The sequence below is a fragment of the Myotis brandtii genome, unplaced genomic scaffold (genome assembly GCF_000412655.1).
Source record: "Myotis brandtii unplaced genomic scaffold, ASM41265v1 scaffold216, whole genome shotgun sequence".
In the NCBI taxonomy this organism is placed as follows: domain Eukaryota; kingdom Metazoa; phylum Chordata; class Mammalia; order Chiroptera; family Vespertilionidae; genus Myotis; species Myotis brandtii.
The window spans coordinates 2,862,132-2,880,466 of NW_005358092.1; the positions used below are offsets into that span (position 1 = coordinate 2,862,132).

Genomic DNA, 18,335 nt, shown 5'->3' on the forward strand with positions numbered 1-18,335 from the left:
TACATATATATTATATAAATAATATAAGACCTGAAACTATAAATCTCCTAGAAGAAAACATGGAGGAAAAGCTTCAAAAAATTGGTCTTGGCAATGATTTCTTGGATATGATACCAAAAGCAAAATTAGACAAGTGGGACTACATTACATTAAAAAGCTCCTGCACAGCCCTAACTGGTTTGGCTCAGTGGATACAGCGTCAGCCTGCAGATTGAAAGGTCCCAGGTTCGATTCCTGTCAAGGGCATGTACCTTGGTTGTGGGCACATCCCCAATAGGGAGTGTGCAGGAGGCAGCTGATCGATGTTTCTCTCTCATCGATGTTTATAACTCTCTATCCCTCTCCCTTCCTCTCTGTAAAAAATCAATAAAATATATATTTTAAAAAAAATTCTTCCATCACTGGTTGAAAGTCACTGCTTTAAGGAAATAACATTAAAAAAAAAAAAGCTCCTGCACAGGGTGAAAAAGTAATCTATGGAATAGAAGAAAATATTTGCAACCCAATATCCTATAAAGGGTTAATATCCAAAATATATAAGAAACTTCTAAACTCAATAGCAAAAAAATAAAATAACCTGCTTTAAAAATTGGCAAAGGACTTGAATACACATTTCTTCAAAGACATACAAGTGGCCAAAAGGTATATGAAAAAAATGCTTGCCCAGCCGGTGTGGCTCAATGGTTGAGCATTGACCTATGAACCAGGAAGCCAAGGTTTGATTCCAGGTCAGGGTACATGCTCGGGTTGCAGGCTCAATCTCTAGTAGTGGGAGTAAGTGCAGGAGGCAGGTAATCAAAGATTCTCTCTCATTTATGTTCCCCTCTCTCTCTCCCTTTCCCTTCTTCTCTGAAATCAATAAAAATATATGGTTTTTTTAAATGCTCAACATCACTAATCATCAGGGAAGTGCAAATCAAAGCTAGAATGAGATACCACGTCACATTTGTTAGGATGGCCATATTCAAAAAAGAAAATAGTAAGTGTTGATGAGAATGTGGAGAAATTGGAACCTTTGGGCACTGTTGATGGGCATGTAAAATAATGCAGCTGCTATAGAAAGCAGTATAGAAGTTCCTCAAAAAATTAAAAATAGAACTACCATATGACCAGTAATCCCATTTCTGGGTATTTATCCAAAAGAACTGAAGACAGTATCTTGAAGAAATATCTGCAGCATTATTCACAATAGCCGAAAGGTGGAAACAACCTAAAAATCCATAGTGGAAGAATGGATAAAGACAATGTGTGGTACATATATATAATGTAATATAATTCACCCTTAAAAAAGAAGTCTTTAAATGGTGATGGAAGGCGATTTGACTTGGGGTGGTAAGTACACAATACAGAGTACTGATGATGTATTGTAGAACTGTTTACCTGAACCTGGTAATATTGTTAACCAGCGTCACCCCAATAAATTCAATAAATAAGGAAAAATAAAAAAAGAAGTCTTGTCATATGCTAAAACACAAACATATGTTGACATTATGTTGGGTGAAATAAGCCAGTCACAGGACAAATACTATATGATTCCACTTAGAGAGATATCTAAAGTAGTCAAACTTATAGAAGCAGAAAGTAGAATAGTGGTTGCCAGGGACTGAGGCATGGGGAGAATGAGGAGTTGCTATTCAATTGGTATAGTTTCAATCATGCAAGATGAATACGTATATTCTAGAGATCTGCTGTGCAACAATGTGCATATACACTAAGTCCTTACTTGGTATCGATAAGTTCTCAGAAACTCCAACTTTAAATGAAACAACATCTAACAAAACCAATTTTAACATCGGCTAATTGATATAAGTAAGAATTAAGTTCCTACAGCAAAAGCATTACCACTGGTCACAAAAAAACACTGCCAAACTTCTAAATAAAGACCCAAAACACTTCTAATAGTTTTTGTTGCTGTTTACCCTCACCCGAGGATATTTTTTCCATTGATTTTTACAGAGAGTAGAAGGGAAGGGGGAGACAGAGAGAGAAATATCCATGTAAGAGAGACACATCAATTGGTTGCCTCCTGCTGGCACCGTGACCAGGGCCTGGGATCAAGCCTGCAACCAAGGTATATTCCCTTGACTAAAATCAGACCTGCAACCCTTCAGTTCATAGGCCAATGCTCTAACCACTGAGTAAAACCGGCTAGAGGAACATACTTCTAATATTAAACAATGAAATAAATGTGAACTATACATACACCTGAGAACTATTAATAAAAACGAGTAAGAGAATGATTTTCCAAACACTTATGCCAGTTCAGGATCTCAGGTGGCCAGAGAATCTCCCAGCAGCTCAGGGCACAAGACAGGAATATACCCTGGAGAATACACCCGTCCAACACTGGCCTGTTCACCAGTCCCCGCCCACCTGAGCCTGCTGCACGCGCAGTCTGGCATTCGGTTGTCCCTTCGGTCGTTTTGGACGTTACGGACCCTGGCTCTTTAGATAGATAGATAGATAGATTGATTTTGACTTGTAATTTTTTAATGCAATTACTGCATGAATCCTTCTTCTAATTAATTGCCTTTCAATGTGCACGAATCCCTGCACCAGGCCAGTCATTACTATAAAGTGGCAACAAGAAAGCAAAGTCTTAAATGTAAAAGGAAGTTCTTGCCCAAGATATCCATCAAACTTCTTTTTAAACAATAATGCTAGTTTATAGGCCAAATTACACTTATAGTTGCAGTAGGCAAATAGGTTTTTTTTAATTCTATAAAATACTAATCTGCCTGTGTGTGTGCAGCACTTGCAAGCACATGCATGCAAATAATCGGTCATTGTAGCACAATCTATATATATAAAACCCTAATATGCAAACAGACCGAACAGCGGAACAACTGAACAACTGGTCACTATGACGTGTGCTGACCAGGGGACACGCACAGAACATGGCGGGCGTAGGCAGCAGGCGGCAGAGCGTGGAACATGGCGGGCGTCGGGAACATGGCGGGCGTCGGCAGCAGGCGGCAGAGCGTGGAACATGGCGGGCGTTGGCCACTGCGAAATGATGGAGCAGGTGAGCGGGGGCGCCAGACCAAGGAGGAGTGCCGGTTGCTATCATTGGGGCGAACCTCTGGTGGTCACTGAAAATTCTTTGCTACACGCGCTGTGGTCCTGCCTGGCGCTCCCACCTGCTGCAGGCACTGGCCCCGCTCGCACCCCAATTGCTTGGTGCTGTCAGTGGGTGCGAGTGGCAGCTGCTGGCCCCAATCGCCCCTCAAGGCTTCTCTACCTTCCCCTGCTCCTGAGGGGCGATTGGGGCCGGCAGCCGCCTCTTGCGCCCATTGCCAGCGACGGCCCTGCTCGCACCCGCTGCCAGTGCCGGAGCCACTGTTCGCACCCACTGCTGGCGCCTGGCGCTGGCCCCGTTCGCACCCGCAGCCCACGCCAGAGCCACTGCTCACACCCACTTGCTGGCACCTGGCGTCAGTCCCGATTGCTCGGCACCGTCAGCAGGTGCAAGCGGCAGCTGCTGGCCCCGATTGCCCCTGAGGGCTTCTCCACCTCCCCCCGTTTCTGAGGGGCGATTGGGGCAGCAGCTGCCGCTCACACCCACTGCAGGTGCCAGCCTCAATAGCTCTGTGCCATCAGCGGGTGCGAGCAGGGCCGGCACCGTCAGCGTGTGGGAGTGGTGGCGGCAAGAGCAGGGCTGCCAGGAGACAGGGGGCTGGGCAAGGGCACGGAGGATGGGCCGAGACCCACCCCTGTGCCCACCGCAGCCTCGCAACCCACAGTTCCTTTCAAGGTGCACGAATTCATATACTGGGCCCCTAGTCTAGTATAAAGTTACAAAGTAGTACCAAGAATAAAAGAAAAAGTGACCTCAAATTTCTTGCCACAATAGCCTATATTGCTACAAAGCCCTGGTGAAATTATTATAAAAAGATCTCAACAGACAAGACAACCCACTGGAGTTCAAACCAGCACCACTATTACCCACATAAGCATATCTCTTAGAATGGTAAAGATGCAGTTTCAAGAAGTCTTTCAAAACATTTTTAACTATGACTCACAGTAAGAAATGTATATATTATTCAAACACACACACACACACACACACACACACACACACACACACACACACACACACACACACACACACACACACACACACACACACACACAAACACTAGAGGCCTGATGCATAAAATTCGTGCAAGAGTAGGCCTTCCTTCCCCCAGCTGCTGGCACCGGCTTCCCTCTGGCACCCGGGACCCGGGCTTCCCTCACAGACCCGGCTTCATCCGGAATGTCGTCCGGAAGGACATCTGGTCTAATTAGCATATTATGCTTTTACTATTATAGATATGCATATATATAAAGCTAAACAATTTCACCAAATAACAGTTTGTTTAAATGTATATTCCTGCATACGTGCAGCTCAATATTTATTCTAATTTGCTGTTTAATTTTTAAACACTGACTTTAGTACCAAAATTAATTTCATAAACTCTTAATGGGGACAACCTACAATTTGAGAAACACTGTACTAGAGCCAGAATATTTAATGCATGCTACATATTTCCAAGGTACCAAAGCACATAGCAATAACTTTCTAATGCTGTCTACAGATATTTCTACCTTTGTTCTTTCTAGGAATAGTTGCTTGAATAATTTAAAAGCTGTTCTTTTCTCTGGGAAGTGAAAGATCTGCCTTCTCTTCTCAGAACTCTACTGATTTCCAAGATATGCACTAGAGATAAACCATATCTGCAGAAGTATTTCTAGCATGCAAACAAAATTTCTCCAAAAATATGCCCTAACCAGTTTGACTCAGTGGATAGAGCGTCGGCCTGTGGACTGAAAGGTCCCAGGTTTGATTCCGGTCAAGGGCATGTACCTTGGTTGCGGGCACATCCCCAGTAGGAGGTGTACAGGAGGCAGCTGATCGATGTTTCTCTCTCATCGGTGTTTCTAGCTCTTTATCTCTCTCCCTTCCTCTCTGTAAAAAATCAATAAAATATTTTTTAAAAAATGTTTTCCAAAAATATAAACAATATGTCATCACTAAAGCACTACAGAACCCATTTCCTTTCTCAAACAAGATAAAGCAGATTATGATTTTAAGGGTCAACAGAAAAGGCATTACTATGAAATCAAGTAATACCTACCTGATTTAATAAGAGATTGCAAATTATTCTGAACAAAAACTTACAAATGTGCTCAAGGTTCCTTTTCAAAACCCCATCCTCTCTCCAGCCATATTTCCATAAATTTGTCTTACCGTCTTAACACATCAACTTACTTTTTTATGATGGGTAGAAAGAACAGATGCCTCTAAAACAGGCTCCAAATCTCCTTGGTGATTGTCATTATCACCTCTCCTTGTACCATCAAGTTGGAGTCCTTTTCTGAGCCGTATTTCTGGCTCTGGAGTCCTGATGTACTCCAATCCGTTTTTCACTGTCTGGTTCATGGGATACACAAGGCTTTCTTACAAAGAGACCTTTCTTTCTGTCCCTTCTTCTTGGGAGGGTGGACTCTCAGGACAGTGTATTGACCCTAAAGAGAGGAAGATTTTAAATTTAACATATTTTAAACACATTAAACAAGTGCTGGGAGAAGAGACGGGTTATATTATTATATGTTCAAACAATGAAATACTCAGCTATCATTAATAATGATAAAACAATAATGTATATTTTAAAAATCTGTATTTGATGATAGGAAAGACTGCCCAAATCTACTTTTATTTTTTTAATGTATTTTTATTGATTTCAGAGAGGAAGGGAGAGGGAGAGAGACAGAAACATCACTGAAGAGAATCATTGATCGGCTGCCTCCTGCATGCCCTACACAGGAGGTCGAGCATGCAACCCAGGCATATGCCCTGACTGGAAATCAAACTATGACTCCCTAGTTCATAGGTCGACACTCAACCACTGAGTCAAACTGGCTGGGCCAAAAACTACTTTTATGTGGAAAAAGCAGCCATAGCCAGTCTGGCTCAGTGGATAAGTGTGTCGGCCTGCGGAGTGAAGGGTCCCGGGTTCAATTCCGGTCAACGGCACATCCCTCGGTTGCAGGCTCGATCCCTGGCCCTGGTCAGGGCGTGTGTAGGAGGCAACCAATTGATGTGTCTCTCTCTCACACTGATGTTTCTCTCTCTGTCTTTCCCCTCCCTTCCACTCTCTCTAAAAACAAATGGAAAAATATCCTTGAGTGAGAAGGAAGGAAGGAAGGAAGGAAGGAAGGAAGGAAGGAAGGAAAGGGAAAGAATTTGGGTCTTGAATGAGAAGATTTACTTTCCATTTTTGTTCTACTTGTATATTTTTGCCACATACTATACATTACTTTTTCAATGAAAAACATATATAAGTGTAGAAAGAATATATGTGGATCCAGCCAGTGTGGCTCAGTGGTTGAGCACAGACCCATGAACCAGGAGGTCACGGTTCGATTCCCAGTCAGGGCACATGCCCAGGTTCCGGGCTCAATCTCCAGTAGGGAGCATGCAGGAGGCAGCCAATCAATGATGCTCTCTCATCACTGATGTTTCTATCTCCCTCTCCTTTCCTCTCTGAAATCAATAAAAATATATTTAACTATATATGTGGATTGTATGCATTATAGCTGGGTTTTACATATCTAACATCATATATACATCATAATAACCAATTTCACAGTTAAGGAAACAAAAATTCGCCATACTTTGTAGAAAATAAATAGGACCAAATCTCTTATATTTGTATTTAACTTATTTAATGTCTGCATTTCAATATTTTCAGTTGTTTTTAACTATAGATTACCCTGAAAGAAAAGAAACTCAGGACCAGAGTATACTTTTATATCCCTGTGAGTTCTTAGAAAGTGCTATACACATGTTTAATGAATATTTGATAGATGATATTTAAATGTTCTTAAGTGTTTTTGTAAAAACACTTTCAGAAATCATCTCTCTCTCCCCAAACTGGATTGCAATAAATTTCCTAGAGTTCAATATTTCAAGTCCTTGACCCTCTTACCTCTTAATTCATACTACAAAAGTTTATTTTATTATTTTTTATTGATATTTAGAGAGGAAGGGAGAAAGAGAGAAAGAAACATCGATCAGTTACCTCCCGTATACAACCAGACTGGGGATCAAACAGACTGGGTATGTGCCCTTACCAGGAACTGAACTCACCACTTTTTGGTGTATGGGACAACACTCTAACCAACTGAGCCACACTGGTGAGGGCCAAAGGCTTATTTTACACATTTAGTTACATATCCAAATAAGACGATTATCACAGGCAATCCAATTAGAAATACTAAAATAGGAAGGAGCCAGGGTACATGTTATGCTCATAAATCCCATGAGATTCAATGTTCTTACCAGGGGAAAGTAGGAGTAGGGCAAAGTGGGAGGGCCTGGATGCCATAAAAGGTGCATTTAATGTTCATATATGTGGGTACACAAGACTTAGTCCAAGAATTCTAATTAAACTAAGAATTACTCTGTTAGTTTCATAAATCATGACTTTGCTACAGAATTTCTCTAAGTGTTTTCAAAGTTTTGGGAGCAATAACAAACATAAAACTTTAAGGATCACCAAACCTGGGCATGTGCCTATCACATAAAGGCCGTAGCAAGCATATTTGTAATGCTGAGATTATAAACTATGCTATTAATGCCCAATTCTGAAAGAGGAAACAATGTTAATGATTTATATTCATATACAGATGTGGAAAGTAGGCTCAGAGATTAGGTAACTTGTTCAAGGCCATTAGTCTATAAATAAAGAGCAGCTGGGATTTATATCTAGGTCGTTCTGGCCCTCATGAAGTTCATGTGCTATCTGCTACCCAAAAAAATTAAGACTAGGGGAAAAAAAGATAAGAACTTGAACCTGTGGACAAAAGAGGGTTCTGTAATAAAATAGCCAAGTCCAGTGATGGAAAGTGACCTCACAAAGGGATATGATCATAAATTCCTAACTGGACAGCCGAAACCGGTTTGGCTCAGTGGATGGAGCGTCAGCCTGCAGACTGAAAGGTCCCAGGTTCGATTCCAGTCAAGGGCATGTACCTTGGTTGTGGGCACATCCCCAGTAGGTGATGTGCAGGAGGCAGCTGATCGATGTTTCTCTCTCATCGATGTTTCTAACTCTCTATCTCTCTCCCTTCCTCTCTGTAAAAAATCAATAAAATATATTTTTTTAAAAAAATTCCTAACTGGACAGGTCATAGTGAGTAGTCATGCTCCAGGTCTATAACTTCTTTAATGAAAGGTTTTTAAGCAAGTCCTGTCCATTAGTCTTATGCATCTAGGTTAACACACCTTTGAGATGCCAGAAGTAATCCTCTTTTCCAGACCTTTTAAGGAGTAAATAATCTTGTTAACTATCCTGTACCTTGATTTCTCCCGCCTTCATAATCTCCTTTATGTTCCCTCCTTAATTCCAAAAGTATACCAGAAACTGCAGGCCAGGAAGCTCAGTTGTTTAAGCATCCTCCCCATACCCAAGATTGTGGGTTCAATCCCCAGTCAGGGCACATACAAGAATCAACCAATGAATGCATAAATAAGTGGATGCTTCTCTCTCTTTCTCTCTCTTCCTCTCTCTCTCTCTCATCAATAAATAATTTTTTTTTTTTTTTTAAGAAAGAAACTGCAAAACTGGCATTTTCCAGAGTTGCTTCCTGGCAACTGTCACCAGAATGGCTTAAATAAACTCATAAAAATTCTCTGCATGTTTGGACATTTCCTACATCGAAAAACCCTAAAGTCATTTCATTTACATGGCAAGTAAACTAAAGAATCAAAATCTTTACTATCAAAGGTAGAAAATAGAATAAAGCTTTCTGCAAAGCAGCCTTGAAATATGACCACACTGATCTTCTCATAAGCAGGAGTTATGTATAGAGGCATGTTGCTCATTTAGAAGAATATAAATGGAATGCTCTATTAGTTAGAATTGCTTTGTAATCTTCAACTCAGAAACAGAAAGCAAATGACAAGAAATAAGTTTTTCCAAAGAATCTGTAAGGATTCTCCTTAAAATAAAAAGACATTTAAAAAATCAATTTCCAGGAAAGGACTAAGATAAACACATAGTCCTATCAACAATGCTTTCTAAATTTATAAGTATAATAAAAGAAGAATGAACAAAATAAGACACTGTAAAATCTCCAATAAAAAAAATTAGTTATATTTACCATTTTATATATGCTAAAGCAGAAAGGCCTACCAATATATTTTAGAGTTTGAACAATAGAATTGTTGAAAGAAAAAACATATATGTCAATGCTCAGGTTCCCAACGATTTAACAAAACGGTTCAATACAAGATCACTGGAGAGAACTGTAATCTACTACTATATGTTTTACTTTATTTGCATTCTCTCTAATGATAAAATGAAGTTCTACTAGGATGCAATACCTTGAAACCCAAAGCAATCAATTCTAAGACTCTAAAGGTAAAGTCAGAAGTAAGGTAAGGGTGTTGTCCTTTATCACCATTATTTAACTCTGTCCTGGAGGTTATAGACAACTAAACAAGAGGATAAAAATGAAGATTATAACTATTTACACACTATCACAGTTTAGCTATAAAACCCAAAAGAATCAACTGCAAAAAACCATTACAATAAGAAAACTCATCAAAGTGATTGGATATAAAATTACATCTATATATTAACAGCTTCCATCCTAAAAGCCCACAATATTTGGTTATTATAGAAGAAACTAATACACACAATAGAAAGTGAAAGATAAAACACTTAAAAACAAAACTTAAAATGCTACTGAAGATCTACAGAAACTCCTAGGACTACTAAGTGAGTTCAGCAAGGTCAACAGAAAGAACATGAGCACTCATATATCAATCACATTTCTATATACTAACAATAAACATGTGGAAACTAAAATTTAAAACAATGTCATTTACAATTACTTCAAAGAAATTTAAATACTTAAGTATATGCTTAAAATATGTATAGGATCTGTTTATTGAAAATTACGAAATGCTAATGAAAGAAATCAAAGGTCTAAACAAATAGCAACATTTAATATTCATGAAGTGAAATATTAAATAGTAAAGATGTCAATTCTTCCCAAATTCTTCTATAGGTTTAATGCAATTCCTATCAAGACCCTAGCAAGGATTTTTGTAAAATTGATATGGAAGAAATAGGCCCAGAATAACTAAAACAAATAACAAAGTGGAAACAATCCCTTGGGCGAGGGGAGGGAGTGGGACCTTGATCTAAATAAACCTCACACCCTATGGAGCATGAACTTAAAATATAAAATGTGAAACTTTTATTAAAACACTAGAGGCCCAGTGCACAAAAATTTGTGCACTGGAGGGGGGGGGCGGGGGGTGTCCCTCAGCCCGGCCTGCGCCCATCTGCAGTCCAGGACCCCTTGGGGGATGTCCACCTGTTGACTTAGGCCCACTCCCCGGGAGATCAGGCCTAAGCTTGCAGTCAGACATCCTTCTGGCAGCCAGGGAGACCTCAGGGGATGTCCGACTAAAGGCTTAGGCCCCCAAGGGATCGGGCCTAAACCTTTAGTTGGACATTCTTAGTGATGCCACGGAGGTGGGAGAGGCTCCTGCCACCACCTCTCTCCTGCGTTGAGCGTCTGCCTCCTGGTGGCCAGTGTGCATCATAGCAACTGGTCATTCTGCCGTTCAGTCAATGTGCATATTAGCCTTTTATTATTATTATATAGGATGTCCCTATTTCCCCCCTTTTGCCCCCTCTACCCAGCTCTTGCCTCCCACTTCTCTCTGGCCATCACCATCCTGTTGTCTGTGTCCATGGGTTGTGCATATATTTTCTTTGGCTAATCCCTTCTTTAAATTCACTTCTTTAAATTTTTATTTTCAGATAAGTGCTTATAACTGCACTATTATATATTTTCTATTATATCATTTAGAATTAAGATATTTTTTAATTGAACCCTTGTAAATTTTAGCACAATTTAATAAATTATGCTAGAAGCAATTAGGAGATTTTTCATGTAATGCAGATACATTTCAATTAATATTTTATTAATTTTTAATTTTTTAATATTTTAATTTGAAATAATCTCATACATGTAAAAAAAACCTATGAAATACTACAGCATATTATATGTACCCTTCACCCAATTTCTTAGGTGTTAATAATTTAAACATAACCATTATACAACTAACAAAATTTGGAATATATTTTTCTTATAATCTCTTTAATGTTACTTAATCCATTTACTTTGTTTTTGTTAATCTTCACCCAAGGATATTTTTCCATTGAATTTTAGAGAGAGTGAAGGGAAAGGGAGAGACACATTGATTGGTTGCCTCCTGCACATGCTCTGATAGGGACTGGGGATCAAGCCAGCAACTGAGGTACATGCCCTTGACTGGAATCGAACCTGGGACCCTTCAGTCCACGGGCTAATGCTCTATCCACTGAGCAAAACAGGCTGCAGCTTAATTCATTTACTTTTAATCTATATGTGTCTTTATATTTAAAGTGGGTTTTGTTTTTGATTCACCCTCATAATCTGTCTTTTAATTGGTGCATTTATGCCACTGACTTTCAGAGTGCTTACTTATAGAGTTACTGCCATATCTGGCGGCTTCTGGGGCTTCCGGGGCCCACCTGCCTGCAGCCCGGGACCGGATCCGATCACGGGCGGCAGTCAGGCAGCTTCTGGGGTAGCCCACGGGGGCCTGCATGGCAACTCGCACTGGTGGCTCGCGCTGTCCCGCCCTGCCTGCAGTATGCAAATTAGCCGCCATCTTTGTCGGCGGTTAATTTGCATATCTCGCTGATTAGCCAAAGGGAGGCATAGCGAAGGTACGGTTAATTACCATGTTTGTCTATTATTAGAGAGGATAGGAGAAAATCTTCAGGATCTATAGCTATGCAAAGAGTATTGAGGCTTGATGCCAAAAGCATGATTCATAATAGGGCAAGATACTAACCCAGCCGTGGGCAAACAACGGCCCGTTTGAAATGAATAAAATTAAAAAAAAAAAAAAAAGACCGTACCCTTTTATGTAATGATGTTTACTTTGAATTTATATTAGTTCACACACACTCCATCCATGCTTTTGTTCCGGCCCTCCGGTCCAGTTTAAGAACCCATTGTGGCCTTCGAGTCAAAAAGTTGTCCCACCCCTGTACTAACCTGACTGTTCACCCTGTGCGAAGAAGTCAAAATATTTTTCCAGCGGCAAAATAATCCAAAATTACAAGAACTCTTCTCTGACGATGAGTGGGTAGCCAAGCTTGCATACCTGGCAGATACTTTTTCACTATTAATTGAACTAAACATATCCTTGCAAGGACAACTTAAGGACGTGTTCACACTACGAGGTAAAATGGATGCTTTTCAAAAGAAAATATTACTGTAGCAAACGAGACTGGCTGAAAAGATCTGTAAGTGTTTTCAAACTTTGATAAATATATGAGAGAGAAGGATGTCCACCAGCAGGTGGTAATCATTGTTCAACAGCACTTACAATCACTCACAGAATCTTTTGGTCGATATTACCCAAAGAAAGAAGATCCCAGACATGGCAATATGTGGATAATAGATCCATTTGCAGCAAACATTGAAGATAGCAATTTAAGCATGAATGAAAAAGAAAGCCTCATCAATCTATCATACCACGACATTCTCAAAGCTAAATTCCAGTCATCCTTATCAAAGACCTCATTTTTGGATCTCCATTAAAAGTGAATACCCATTGCTGAGTGAAAAAGCAATGAAAATTTCAATTCAATTTTCAACAACATTATTTGTGCGAAAAAACATTTTCATCTGTCACAGCAATTAAAACTCGGTACCAGTCAGCTTGAAATAAATACGGCTCTCCATCTTGCAGTAACGACACTGGAGCCAAAAATCCATAAACTTATTTCAAGCAAACAGGAGCAAATATCATACTCTAAAAATGTGTAAGACTTAAATAAGCTTCAATTATTTCTTAAAAATTAAACTTTAATAAATGTGTTACAATTAAACTTTGAAGATTTTGTTATGATTAAGTATTTATAATGTTGTTATATTAAATAGGTGCATTTCATATTAGAATGGAAGTTCTCTGATCATTATTTTACAAATGTTTTATCTTTTTTTTAAAAAAAATCATATTAGTGCCCTAGCCGGTTTGGCTCAGTGGATAGAGCGTCGACCTACGGACTGAGGGGGCCCGGGTTCGATTCTGGTCACGGGCATGTACCTTGGTTGCGGGCACATCCCCAGTGGGGGGTGTGCAGAAGGCAGCTGATCGATGTTTCTCTCTCATCGATGTTTCTGGCTCTCTATTCCTCTCTCTTCCTCTAAGAAAAAAAATACGTTTAAAAAAAATCATATTAGTGGTCCGCGGGATTTAAAATATGAATTTAGTGGTCCCAGGAGGTCTGAAAGGTTGGCAACCACTGCTTTAAAACACAATGCCAAATATTAATGAGGACTAGTACATTGCTGGTAGAAGATAAATTGACACAACCACTTTGAAAAATTGTTAACTTAAGAAACTTCCAAACACACTAACTATATGACTAAGCCATTCTACTAAAACTTTACCCAAAAGAAATAAAAATGTAAGACTTTGACAAGAAAAATTCTGAGATGTCCTAAATTAAATTACAGCAGGCTGAAGAGTAAAAAGGAAGAGGTAAGAGGTAAGTCTTTCGAAGGCGGAGCTGAAACCCAGATGAGTGTGCCGGCCTGGAAACAGGTCAGGACAGGAGGTGTACAGCATCGTGGTTACACCGAGACTCCATATTCTCGTCTGTAAGATGGGGCTAATGAAAGTGGGCCTCCATCTTGGTTGATTAAGGAATCAATTAAACAGAGTGTTGACCATTTTCTGTCTAATAAAAAATAAGTAAATAAGAATTAAGTCGGTGGATTCTGAGCAAGATGGCGGCATAGGTAAACACCAGAGACTGCTGCCGCAAACAACCACTTCAAAAATACAACTAAAAGACGGAACAGACATCACCCAGAACCACAGGAAGGCTGGCTGAGGAGAGACTCTTCAACTAGAAGGAAAAATAACAGCACACCGAGGCTCAGAGGAGGCGCAGTGTGGAAAATACTCAGGTGCGGAGGTGCGCGCGCAAAGCGGGCTGGTGGCTGAGAGCGCGGTTGTCGTTTTCGGTCAGGGGGGAGTCTCAGACTCTGAGCTCCAGATACGGGCGAATCGCTGGGGACTCGGACCCAAACGGGAGAAGCGGGAGTGTCTGGCATCAGTTGGAAGGCAGCTTTCCCTCCGAGGTTTGCAGCGGTTCCGGGGGTTCTGAGAAGCAGAGCCTCTGGGAACAGGACTGAGGGCACCATAACGGCTCCCTCCGCCCGCCCTGTTGAGCCCGCCCCGCCCAAGCCCTGCGCAGAGCCATTTGCCAGATCGCCTCAGGCAAAGGCTAGATTAGCACCTCCCCAGAGGACAGAAGTTTTCCGCGGCAGACACAGCTGATTCACACAGCCAGTCGGCCTGGTGGTCAAATCCCTCTAGTATTAACTACAACAATCAAGGCTCAACTAGAACAAGACTGCGCACAAAGACCACTAGGGGGTGCACCAAGAAAGCATAAAAAATGCGGAGACAAAAAAACATGACAGAAATGGAGGATATAGAGCTAAAAATCGCAATTTTGAGGGCTTGCAAAAATGTGCTAGAAGCTGTCAATAAACTTGAGGAGAGAGTCACGAAAACTAATGAGACCCTCGATGCTATGATAAAGAACCAACTAGAAATTAAGCATACACGGACTGAAATAAAGAATATTATACAGACACCCAATAGCAGACCAGAGGAGCGCAAGAATCAAGCCAAAGATTTGAAATGCGAAGAAGCAAAAAACACCCAACCGGAAAAGCAAAATGAAAAAAGAATCCGAAAATACGAAGATAGTGTAAGGAGCCTCTGGGACAGCTTCAAGCGTACAAACATCAGAATAATTGGGGTGCCAGAAGATGAGAGACAGCAAGATATTGAAAACCTATTTGAAGAAATAATGGCAGAAAACTTCCCCCACCTGGTGAAAGAAATGGACTTACAGGTCCAAGAAGCGCAGAGAACCCCAAACAAAAGGAATCCAAAGAGGACCACACCAAGACACATCATAATTAAAATGCCAAGAGCAAAAGACAAAGAGAGAATCTTAAAAGCAGCAAGAGAAAGAGACTCAATTACCTACAAGGGAATACCCATACGACTGTCAGCTGATTTCTCAACAGAAACTTGGCAGGCCAGAAGGGAATGGCAAGAAATATTCAAAGTGATGAATACCAAGAACCTACAACCAAGATTACTTTATCCAGCAAAGCTATCATTCAGAATTGAAGGTCAGATAAAGAGCTTCACAGATAAGGAAAAGCTAAAGGAGTTCATCACCACTAAACCAGTATTATACGAAATGCTGAAAGGTATCCTTTAAGAAGAGGAAGAAGAAAAAGGTAAAGATACAAATTGTGAACAACAAACATGCATCTATCAACAAGTGAATCTAAGAACCAAGTGAATAAATAATCTGATGTACAGAATGAACTGGTGATTATAATGAATCAGGGACAAATAAAATAAATAAAAAAAAAGAGGTAAGTCTTTCTTCATTCTTTTTTCTAATACTTTTATTGATTTTTAAAGAGAGAAGAGAGAAAAACATCAATGTGAGAGCAAAACATCAATCAGCTGCCCCCTGCATGCCTCCTACTATAAAAAAAAAGAGGTAAGTCTTTCTTCATTCTTTTTTCTAATACTTTTATTGATTTTTAAAGAGAGAAGAGAGAAAAACATCAATGTGAGAGCAAAACATCAATCAGCTGCCCCCTGCATGCCTCCTACCAGGGATGGAAGCCAGCAACCCAGGCATGTGCCTTGACCGAAAATTGAACCAACACCCTTTCAGAATTCAGGATGACGCCAAACTAACTGAACCACACTGGCCAGGGCAGTTTTTATTCTTAAATTAAATGATTTATAGCGGTTTCTAACAAACATTTAAGACAGTTAAGGCTCAAATTTATATACATAATTCTCCTAAATTCAAAATTAAAAATCTTGCCCAGCTGGCATGGCTCAGTGGTTGAGCACTGACCTATGAACCAGGAGGTCACGGTACAATTTCTGGTCAGGGCACATGCCCAGCGGGCTCCATCCACAGCAGGGGGCATGCAGGAGGCAGCAGATCAATGATTCTCATCACTGATGTTTCTATCTCCCTCTCCCATTCTCTCTGAAATCAGTAAAAATATATTTTTTAAAAGTCTCAAAGATCAGGACATATATATAACAGCAACTGGACGACTAAATACATTTAAGTATTCTGAAGTTTCAACTATCAAAATATCAATCCAATACATGCTTATCTAGTTTCCAAAGTCTGTGGATATTAACCAGCAATTTTGTTTTCCTCATAAAAATATATCCTCGAACTGTTTGCAACCCAGATTCAATTTAAAAAATGATATTTGGGTGAGGTCTACAAAATACAATCAAACCTCGTTTCTCCAACATCTCCCATTTCAAACAATTCAGTTCTAGGCCAACTTGTTCACAGACAAAAATGTCTGGGTTGTGGAACCAAATTTTGGTTTTCAAACTGACAACCCTTTCAAGCTGATACCTCAGCATGACAAAAAGGGTCTCTCTGGCAACAAAGGAGAAAATGCTTTTGTTGCCGGCTAAATCAACGATTAGCACAATTTTAAGACATAAAAGAGGCCATCAATATATCAGGACCAGCCCTACTGGTTTGGCTCAGTGGATAGAGCATCAGCCTGTGGACTGAAAGGTCCCAGGTTCGATTCCAGTCAAGGGCATGTACCTTGGTTGCAGGCACATCCCCAGTAGGGGTTGTGCAGGAGGCAGCTGATCGATGTTTCTCTCTCATCGATGTTTCTAACTCTCTATTCCTCTCCCTTCCTCTCTGTAAAAAGTCAATAAATTATATTTTAAAAATATATATATATATCAGGACCAGCTAAACTGTGATATAATGTGTAAATAGTTATAATCTTCAGTGCTAATGTTGCTAAGGATGTGAAAGAAACAATGATCACAGACTACTGAAGAGGTAGAAAAACTGTTGTTGATTTGGATAAATGAAAAGCAGTTAGCCAGTGACAGCCATTTCCCAAGTAGTGATATATGAGCAAACAAAGATGCTGCATACTGACTTAAAAGACAACCCTGGACCAAGTGTTCAAAGTGATTCATTTAAGGCTAGTAGGGGGTGGTTGGATAAACTTAAGAAGCGTTTATTCATAGATTAAACAGTACATTAGACATGAACTGTATATAAGAAAGGTTAAAACGAAATCATTTGGGGGTCTGAAACAGATTAATTCAACTTACATTACTTCTAATGGGAAAAAATGATTCAGTTTTTTAGCAAATCGCTTCTTGAACAGCCTCTGTAATGAATTAAGTTCAAGAACTGAGATTCCACTGTACAGGAGTGGGCAAAAGTAGGTTTACAGTTGTTCGTATGGGGAAATATATAATCCTATCTAATAATAGACAAACAGGGTAATTGACCGTACCTTCGCTACACCTCCTCCCATTGGCTAATCAGCACGATATGCAAATTAACCGCCAACAAAGATGGTGGTTAATTTGCATACGTAGGCTCCAAGTAGCAAAGACTGAAGGTGAGCCGGAGCTGTGAAGACAGAAGGCGGCTCCGGCCAGGGCCGAGAAGACGGAGGACGGAAGGCAGCTCCGTCTGGGGCCGCGAAGACAGAGGACAGAAGGCGGCTCCGGCTGGAGCGAAGCCCTGGGTCCTGGGTGCTGGAGGAAAACCAGTGCCGGCAGCCAGGAGAAGGGAAGGCCTATTGCATGAATCTCTTCGTGCAACAGGCCTCTAGTACAAGAATAAACTCTGTGTTTCACATACTCCAACTGTGAATGTATTTTTGCCCACCTCCTGTATGCTCTCTATCTATCTACATTCTGGGTTCTAGTTCTAGATCAAGTAATCAACCAATCACGTTACTCTAGCCCAGAAGTCACAAACTTGAACTAGTGAAGCAGCCTAATGAAAGAAAAAAAAAGGCTGTCCTAGCTGGTTTTGCAATGGTTAGAGCACCGCCCTACATATCGCAAGATCTCTGGTTCGGTTCCTGGTCAAGGGCACGTACCATGGTTCCGGCTCGATCCCTGGTCTGGGTTTGTGCGTGTTTGGGAAGCAACCAATGGATGTGTCTCTCACACATCGATGTTTCTTTCTCTCTCTCCTCCTCGCTCTTTCTCTCCCCACTTCCTCCCTCCCTTCCATTCTCTCTAAAAAATCAATGGAAGTATGTCCTCGGGTAAGGATTTTTTTTAAAAAGGCTGTTAGTGTACTGAACTGAAACTACTTAAGAGATTTACAACAACTTACATGCATAGGCAT

General features: G+C 40.4%; 1 protein-coding gene across 3 annotated transcripts in view; it reads right to left on the reverse strand.

The window, feature by feature from the left end:
• Positions 1–18,335, reverse strand: part of ADIPOR2 (adiponectin receptor 2) — a 65,420-nt gene that overhangs the window by 32,483 nt on the left and 14,602 nt on the right. Inside the window, exons 1-2 of one of the 3 annotated variants that reach the window (XM_014539430.1) lie at positions 12,115–12,136; positions 5,255–5,511 (exon numbers count right to left, since the gene is read on the reverse strand). In XM_014539430.1, the coding sequence (XP_014394916.1) occupies positions 5,255–5,425 (171 nt within the window). In that variant the 5' untranslated portion in view covers positions 5,426–5,511; positions 12,115–12,136. Of the gene's footprint in view, positions 1–5,254; positions 5,512–9,373; positions 9,395–12,114; positions 12,137–18,335 lie in introns of those variants that run through there. The other 2 variants (XM_014539431.1, XM_005865919.2) reach the window with 2 other exon arrangements.